General features: G+C 46.3%; 1 protein-coding gene across 1 annotated transcript; it reads right to left on the reverse strand.

Moving 5' to 3' along the window:
- Positions 1–8,162: 8,162 nt before the first annotated feature.
- foxb1a (forkhead box B1a) lies at positions 8,163–9,104 on the reverse strand (the record flags this gene model as incomplete). Its single annotated transcript, XM_079743136.1, has 1 exon — positions 8,163–9,104. One exon carries the CDS (start codon positions 9,102–9,104, stop codon positions 8,163–8,165), a length of 942 nt encoding a protein of 313 aa, XP_079599262.1.
- Positions 9,105–9,357: the final 253 nt, after the last annotated feature.

Genomic DNA, 9,357 nt, shown 5'->3' on the forward strand with positions numbered 1-9,357 from the left:
TGATGTTAATGCGTTCAGCTCCGTGTCATCCAGAGGCCAGAGAACCGACCGATGTGGGCCAGGACCAGCTTTGACAGAGCCATTAAAGGTGGAGGTTGCTGGCGGTTGGTGGTGGTGTTGGTGGTGGTGCTGGGGGTGGGTGGGGTTCGAGACCCTCTCTGTTAGGCCACAGCAGCATAACGGCTCACATTCCCCTGTTTGTTATTTACATCTGTGTTTACTCTTGTTGTCAAACAGAAGCTGAGAGCACAGCAGTGTCTTCCTCCATAGGCCGGCAAACAATGAGCTGTATGGGGATCAGCCTGGCGGGGCATTTAGCCCCGGCCCAGCCCGCCCTAAAGGGGCGGGGGCGAGAGAGAGAGAGAGAGAGAGAGAGAGGGAGAGAGAGAGAGAGAGAGAGAGAGAGAGAGAGAGAGAGAGAGAGAGGGTGAAGGAGAGAGAGAGAGAGAGAGAGGGATTGTTTACTCAGTTCTAACTTATTTGTATTTATATTTTTTAACTGCAATGTTTTTTTAATTGAACTTACTTATCTGTATAATATATATATATAGATATTTATATACATGAAAAAGTCAAATAATAATAAGAAAATAGTTAATTAATTAATTTGACCTTCTCTTATTAACACGTTTAATTGCAGTGTTGCATAGCTCTGTGCACACATTTGTTTAGTATCGCCTTGTCAGAACATTTGTAATTTTTATTTCACACTTGCTTTGGCAATGTAAACGTATGTTTCCCATGCCAATAAAGCTCTTTTGAATTGAATTGAGAGAGAGGGGGGGAAAGAGAGAGGGAGAGAGAGAGAGAGCAAGAGAGAGAGAGAGAGAGAGAGAGAGTGTGAGAGAGAGAGAGAGAGAGAGAGAGAGAGAGTGAGAGAGAAAGAAAGAGAGAGATCTCATTGACCACACACCCAGCAACCCCTAGCCCAATCCCCCATCGTCCCTGCACCACCCACCACCACCACCCACTCCTCCAACCACCACCCCTCCCATCAAACCCCCCATCCACTGGGCTCAGATGGCCGCCGGCTGCACCTGTATACGGACCCGTCTCAGTGCATGAGAATGTGACATTTCCAGTTAGGACTGGAGCTGCTGCTGCTCCTTTAACCAGGTTAATACGTAAAGTCGGAAAATGAGCACCCAGTCAGATATGTTAATTCAAGGCATGGGAATGACACACTTTCAAGTATTAATGATGAATTGTGAATTCATTCTATTTCATTTTATTTTTACACTTCACAGGGAAAACTGTGTGAAGATGTCTTTCTATTTCAGCAGATTTCATCATTTTCTGCTTTTGCTAATGAAACTAATGGCCTATATAACTTGCATTCGGTGAGAGAGGGGGAGAGAGAGAGAGAGAGAGAGAGAGAGAGAGAGAGAGAGAGAGAGAGAGAGAGAGAGAGAGAGAACATTGCATTTTAACTACATCATCAAAAAATTATTTGGCAAACTAGGGAGTTGTGTGTTTTTTTGTTTTTTTTACCTGAACATTAGCATGGTTCTCATCAACAACTATTTAACTATTCATCTTAAACAGTAATCCATCCTGGGGGATTTTAAATAACACAGACAGACCGGGACATGGTAATTCCCAGGGGTTAACACCGAGATGCTGGGACCTTGGCTTGTTTTCACTAGGTGCCTGTGAATGAAGAAATATATAAATATAAATATATATATACACATATATATTTATGCTTGTTTTGTTCTCTGATTAAAATGTGCACAAGCAGGAGAAATAGCTTGCAGGACCCCTTTTTTCTTTTTGCAGCCGCCCATTTTATCCAAATGTTGAAACAACAGCTCAAAAACAACCCGATGCATCTCCTCCGTCCGTCTGTCCTGCAGAGCGCCCCGGTGCTGGTTCGGCTGGTTCGTGCTGGTTCGGCTCGCCCCTGGGTTCGGAGGTATGTGCTGCTGCATGCCTCTGATCCACAGCACCGCTGACTTCCTGCAGATTTGAATTAATTACTTGCTTCAGAAGAGCGAGTGGATTGCCATGGATAACCGCCCCCTCCCTCCCGGCCCCAGAAGACTTCTCCTCTGAAGGAAGCTGCCCCATGGACCTGCAGATGGTTCCATGTCCCCATTGAGAACAATCACACAGGGGACTGAGCGGGGCCGGAGCGCAGGGCCGGGGCCCGCTCGGCTCCTCGGGAGCGGTTCAGAACACAGCCATAGGGGAGGCGTGTGACTTAACATAAATTAGACCACCAGGGAACGGGAAGGATCTGAAGTGGCGGAAGGGCAATATTGCAGATAAATGCGCTGCGACTCCACGGCTGAAAGGCCCCCCGCACCAAAGCAACCGAGGGGACAATGTCACGCGGTGACACACCGGCTCACGCTGGGTCTACACACAGACACACACACACATTAAAGCCTTTTCAAGGCCCCCGATGAAGGTGATCCAGGATGAAGAGGAGGAGGAGGAAGAGTAGGAGGATGGACACACAGATTTTTTAGCAACTTTCTGTATGTGTGCTTTTAAATGCAGAACATATTGAACTAATGTGTTGTGATCAATCCATTCCTGATTGGTAACCACACAGACTAGATCTGGCGTTGTTGATACATTGCGTGTGTGTTTGCCTTGTGATTGGCCGATATCTGGTATGCTGGAGAGACGGGGCCTGGTAGGCAGCGCGGTCTCTCCCCGTGAAGAGCACTACTTCAGCTGTGATGAAGTATCCAGCAACGCAGAGGTTACCAGTAGCTGCTAATTAACCTCACATTGTGTCGGCCAACAAAGACACAAAGGAACAAAGTGGAATTTCAATGCGGGAGATTATCACAGTGACAATGAGCGCTGTGCTGGATCACGCACTTAATGGGAGATTGTCACACCGGTCATGACAACATGAGATTAGATCAAAGACGAATGAAGTTAAATTAACAAAACAATGGCCGCCTTGTCATGCAATAACAAGCAGCCATCTGGGGCTGGTGCACCGACTCCCCACCCACCCACCCACCCACCCTGCGGTCCGCCCCCCCCCTTCCTCATGTGTGTAACGGCGGGTTCCAAATGCACAGCATAAAAAAGAGTGGGAGAAGGGAGAGACCTTGAATGGCACGGCTCCCTCACAGCCACACCGTATAAGACGCTGTTTGAATGTGAGAACTTTATTGCTCCTTTGTTCTGTCGGGCTGAAGGAGTAGCATCCTTCCTCACGCACACACCGAGACAAAGAGGTAACTCTGTCTCTCTCTCTCTCTCTGTCTCTCTCTCTCTCTCTCCCGCTACTGTCAGTGTGGCCCCTATCCCTTTGCCTCTATACACCCCCACTGGCTGGGCGGCAATTACTGTCCACTTCCTCCGCAGCGCTCGAACCCTGGGCTTGTGGGCTCGGAGAGGGGTGGCGCGACCCCGGTAGTATCCAGAGGGGACACACACACACACACACACACACACACACACACACACACAGTAGCTGTCAGAACCAGCATCCCTTGTCTGTGGTCCCTGGGGGGGAGGGGGAGGGGTTTGGGGGGCCCCCACAGGGCCCACACAGCTCCTAGTTGCTGCTAATCAGCGTTTCCTCGGTGTGGGATGGGAGCGGCTGGGCTGCGAGGTGGTCCAGGACGGCCCCCCTGCTCACCTCGGACGGGGGCCGCCGGCTGCACTGTTTGAAGCGCTCTGCAGGTGTGAGTTGGGGGCTGTAAAAGGGTGTGACACGTCCCGGGGAAATGTGATGAATTAGCTCGTCGTTGCAAATTTAGAAGAAGAAGAGTAGAAACAGAGAGGGGGAGGAAATGGCAGGGCTGCTAGAACCCGCAGGTTCTGTTAGGGTCTTAACACCAACCAGCTAAAGCTCTGGGAGGATAACGCACCACAGACGATTTGTTAAGTATAGGTCATTAGAGACGTGTGTGTGTGTGTGTGTGCGTGTGTGTGTTGCGTGTGTGAGTGTGTGTATATGCATGTGTGTGTATGCGTGCGCGTGTGTTTGTATGTTTGTGTGTGTGTGTGTGTCTGTCTAAGCATGTTTGTGTATGCTTGTGTGTATGTGTGTGTGTGTGTGTGTGTGTGTGTGTGTGTGTGTGTGTGTGTGTGTGTGTGTGTGCACGTGTATTTGTTTGTGTATGTGTGTGTGTGGTGTGTGTGTGTGTCCAGCTGGTAGACTTTGAAGCGTTATGGTCCAACTCTCTGACTTCCATGATTCAGACATTGTTGGAAAGATGTATAACATAAGATCTATGCTTGATTGTTTTGGACAACATAATTGGTAGTTTACAAGCAACTATTAGACAAGGTCATTCATTAACGAATGTTATGCGACTGCTCATGTTATCATATCGTTTCTTGATGATGATGGAGGATGGTGATGAGTTATTCGCAAATAAAGACCTTCAACGTTAACTATCCTTATCTCTACGAGATAAAAGATGACCCTCAATGGAAAAATAAAAAAATGTAATCAATAGTCAAGCACGAAAAAGCTTTTTCGAAGCACACGCCCTTCATCCATCTCAGATCCTCCTCAGATCTCTATACCCCTTCATGGTGACAGCAGTGCGGTGTGTAACCTTCTCTCTTTGGTGGTGGCTGACGTTTCCAGGCTGAGACCTCTAGAGAGGACTGGTGGTCTGCCCTCATGTCCCACGTCCGTCGCTGCGGCGACGCTACCGTTGTACTCCTCCACCGCAGCCTCCCACTGGCATAATTTGTTTCCCAGTCGCCCCCCCCCACCAGCGTGAACCGCGGTTGACACTCTGATTTCATGCACACACGGGTGTTTGGCCGAGCCCACCAGCGGGTCCCACCTCTCCCCCTGGCCGCTTGACCACCACTGATACACCTGCTGCCTCCGGGCCGGCGCCGGGCGTTTACCCCTCGGGAGGAAGCCTGGTGACGGGTGATGCCTTTACTACCAGCCCCTCCTGACGCCTCTCTCCTCGGCCCTGTTTGAGCCACTTTGCATTTCTCCCTGGTGTAAATGAGGTGAACCAGCTCCTCAATTCAGAAACCACAGGATAGAGCTCTGCCTGGTGTAGTTAATACACAGTGACCTCTTTCTTTCAGGATACGTCTTATCCTCCTCACTCAACTCTCTGTCTGTGAGCTTCATGGCATCCAGTAAGTTTGTTTTTACTTTTTGCAATTAGTGCCAGAGCAAGACGCTGAAGTATCTTTTAAACTTTAGACAGCAGCCGTCAAACAATGCACATCAGAGAGACCAACCTGGTTCCTGCGGCCCGCCACAACACTCTCAAATATGTGTTTAATCTTGTTGTTTTATCAAAACTACAAGGGATGGGAGGTTTGAAGCCATTTTTGACCATAGCTCGTAAAGAATCGCCACGTTTGCGGAGAATACTTTGTGCAAGTCAGACTGTTCTTGATTGCAGTGCAGCCGCTTGAAGTCAATGTCGACAGGTTGTTGACGGCCTGTTTCACAGGAGAAAGTAAACAGCTTTGTCCAAAGCTTGATCAGCAAATAAGCCATTATCCACAGCTTATCCAAAATATAACAATATAAATAAACATCTGCTTTTAGAATGAATCTGGCAACATTTATTACATTTTGCATATATACACAAGATACACTCATAAACAAATAAGTCGTTTGTGCGCAGTAAAAGCCAGATAATGTCCAGCATTTTATAATTTGCTGGCTTCCCCTTCACAAACACCCAAACAATACACATTGTAAATAACACCATTGTGTTTTAAAGCTGTAATCTACTGGGGGTTAAATTGAGTTTATTGCAGAGTCCATTGCCTGCATACATTAAACAAACCATAAATAATATATGCTAATTACCGTGGGCATAAACTTCAATAAATTAATTTAATTAAACTACAACATTGTAATTGTGCATGTGAGCTATATTTTATCCACCACCTAAAAACACATCCTTTGCTGAGAGAACACACAGGTCTATAAGAAACACACATGATTGCCTTAAGTAATAAGCATTGAAGTACAGGCTATTGCCATGTCTCGTATATCCAGAAATGTGGTATTGTTACATTTTTTTTATTATATTGTAATTGTATTATTTTGTTTTGCATTGTCCGCAAAATAAAGTGTTTAATATTTTTTTTCATATTTGAAATGTTTCCAAAGCTTGTAATGGCAGAAGGGAGACATTATTATGTAAATTAATTCGGCCATAATTATGACATGTTTCCAGTCAAACTGTTGAAGTCCTCACACCATGACTTTGGAGTGGAAAACTCGGTGCTGAATGTCTGCATCCAGAAAAAAATAATACATTAATATTTATTTAAAGCACTAAGCTAAGTGTACCCCGCGTTTACCAAAAATGAAGGATATAAATTCGATCATGTTGTGTGAAACCATTCAGACAAACGTTTAAGGAGCATATGCCCAACACCTGTCGCATAATAATATTAAACGTTTTGTTGAATATATAATGGTGATGGGAAATGTGTTTTATCAGTATATCTTAAATCCGTGAGAATGACATTCACATTTAAATGATGAACCATTTGATTAACTTTGAATGAGCGATATAATGTACAAAATGTGAGCCCACATTAGTGTTATACATACAAATGCACAAAGGGGGAAAAACTAACAGTGTTGTCCCCACAGTCCGGGAGGGGGGGGGGGGGGGGGGATTTAAATTCCGAAAGGGTCTGGTCTCCTGGTTCCCAGTCAGCAATGTGTTGGTAAAAAAAAATCACTCTTTTTGTCTCGTTGGAAAAAAGGCTAAATCTACATCGGTGGCCAAGTCTAGGTTTGCTATTCTTTGCACTTTGAATTGAAGTGAATGGAGGAGAAGGAGGCCGGAGACGCTTTATTGATCTACTCGATTGCATAAAACCAGGGAATTAAATGCGGGCTGTTTGCTTAATGCCTGCACAAGGCTGTTCCTGCAGAAAGCCTGTTGCTGCACGGTCAACACGCACAAGGCTGGGTGATCCATTTAGTTAAAGATATATTTAGACTGAATCTTAACTAAATATGTCTTTTTGCTGTTGTTTGTGATATTGCTGTGAGCCTTTTAAAAGAGCCCCTGAGATGAAAAAAAATTATCGATAGAAACTTAAACCAAGAACCAAACAGAGAGATTCGAAATCATCATGAACTACTCTTATATGCCGGGAACGTTTTGCTTGTTTTAACTATAAGGTAATTTTAATTCATGGTATTATTTAGCTATATTTTACTATTTATTATTTATAAATAAAATAAATGATTGTTCGTTTAATAGGCCTAGCCCGAATGAATTCATTCAACGAGGTGAAATGAAAATAAAACAAACATGACACTGAGCATGTTAAAAAAAAATGACGTGAAGATTCTAATTGTGATGTTTTTGATTATGGTAATGTCGATGACAATAATAACTTTTATAAAAATTGTTTCATAATAATAGGAACAAAATTTCCAAAACGTTGTGATTATTTTGTTCAGTTTTAATGAGAAAATATTTGGATGACCGGTTTTTAAATTCAATGCAGTTTGCACAGTTTTTCCAAAGCAAGCATGCTTGCAAAAAAACATCAACAAAAAACAAACGACAACACAGATTCGGAAGGCATGCTTTATCTAAACAGAAAAGGACTCGTACAGCGTCAGATCCACACGGTCACCACACACTTTAAATTAAACGCTTCACTTCTCTTTTTTCCTTCAAAATATATATCTAAAACATTAAAACTAAAAGTGCATTTTTACAACATTTCAATAACACAATTTGAAATATACATATCTTGCAGTTGATCACCAATATTCTCAAATTTGAGAAAAGTCATAATTTCGTGGTCTTTTTTTTTAACAGGGATGTCTTCGCCTATTTGTCACACGGAAACGATGACAGGGTTGATAACTTTGATTACTGACAATTACAAGAAGAATCACCAGCACTTGCACTAGATGTCATTCTGAAACCCACCCTTTACCCTTCAGCGGCTGCGCGTAAAACCCTCCTCTGCACCACTATGGGCTAAAACATAACAAGTAAATAATTTATATATTGAAGAGCAATATTAATCTGTGCGATTATGTGCTGGACTCCATGATGGCCAACATTTAAAGCGACACATTCACTACAAATAGATCAATAACGCCACCAAACTTCGCGCCCTGATGGTGTTTTCCGACGCCATGAAAATAAACTTTGGATTTGATTTGAAGGCCTTTCCGGGCCCAGAGTTCACAGGCCATCGCATGCCGGTCAATGCACGGCAACCGACTGCATGGATGAGGAGTTAGTCAAACTTTCACTAGGGGTGGCGGGGCTGCTCTGGCTCGTCGCGGTCTGCGGGGACGTGGGGCTCAGAGACTGCGGAGAGTTTGATAGGAACGCGGGGATGTGTGGGGGCATGGCGGAGAACCCCGACATGGAGGTCGGGGTGGGCTTGATGGGCACGGGGATGGCCGGCAGGGTCTGCCCGCCGTGGCACAGGGACTTCAGGGGCATGCCGTAGGCGCTGTAATCGCCTCCCGCCATGGAAATGGGCGCCACCGTGTCAATGACGCCGGTGTTGTACATGTGGGGCCAGGCGCTCGTCAGCTGGTTGTGCAAGGGGTACCCGGCCGACATGGACTGCATGGTGGAGAACGCAAGGCTCCCCGGCACCTTGTACTCTCGGGCGATGATGTTCTCGATGGCGAAGGGGTGCTTGAAGGTGGACGACTGGGACACCCCGAGGTTGTAGCCGGACATCTGCGGCAGGTGCGTCCCGGTGGCGGCCAGTGCGCTTAGCCGCAGCTTGGCCTGCTGCTGGAGGTAGTGCGCCGCCTCCGACTGCTTGCTCTGGGCCAGGCGCTCCGCTGCCATCAACACTTTGAAGCGTTTGCGACGCCTCAGGAAACTTCCGTTCTCAAACATGTCCCCGCAACTGGGGTGCAGCGCCCAAAAGCTCCCCTTACCTGGTTGATCGGGGCGCCGGGGTATCTTGATAAAGCAGTCGTTGAAGGAAAGGTTGTGTCGCAGGGAATTCTGCCAGCGCTGGGTGTTCTCCCGGTAGTAGGGGAAGCGGTCCATGATGAACTTATAGATCTCACTCAGCGGCAGCATCTTCTCGGGGCAGCTCTGGATGGCCATAGCCGTGAGAGAGATGTAGGAGTAAGGCGGTTTCTGGTCGCTGTACGTGTTTCTTCCCGGGCGAGGCATCCTTCAGAAGTGTAAAAACCTATAATTCTCCGTTAATTCCTCAGCGAAAGCGCGCAAATCTTTACGGGCATGCACCCCAAAAAGAAGATACGCAGAAACAAGTCGTTGAGAGATGCTGTGATCTAAGATGTGAGCCGAACCGGGGCTTAGATGGTCCGCACGATGGGCATTGAGGTACCCAAGTAGTCAGGATGGAGGAGGCGCAGTCAACGCTGCAGATCTTCCTGGGTGTAGAGCACAAGTCAGAGGGGTC

The sequence above is a fragment of the Pollachius pollachius genome, assembly GCF_949987615.1.
Source record: "Pollachius pollachius genome assembly, chromosome: 9".
Lineage (NCBI taxonomy): Eukaryota > Metazoa > Chordata > Actinopteri > Gadiformes > Gadidae > Pollachius > Pollachius pollachius.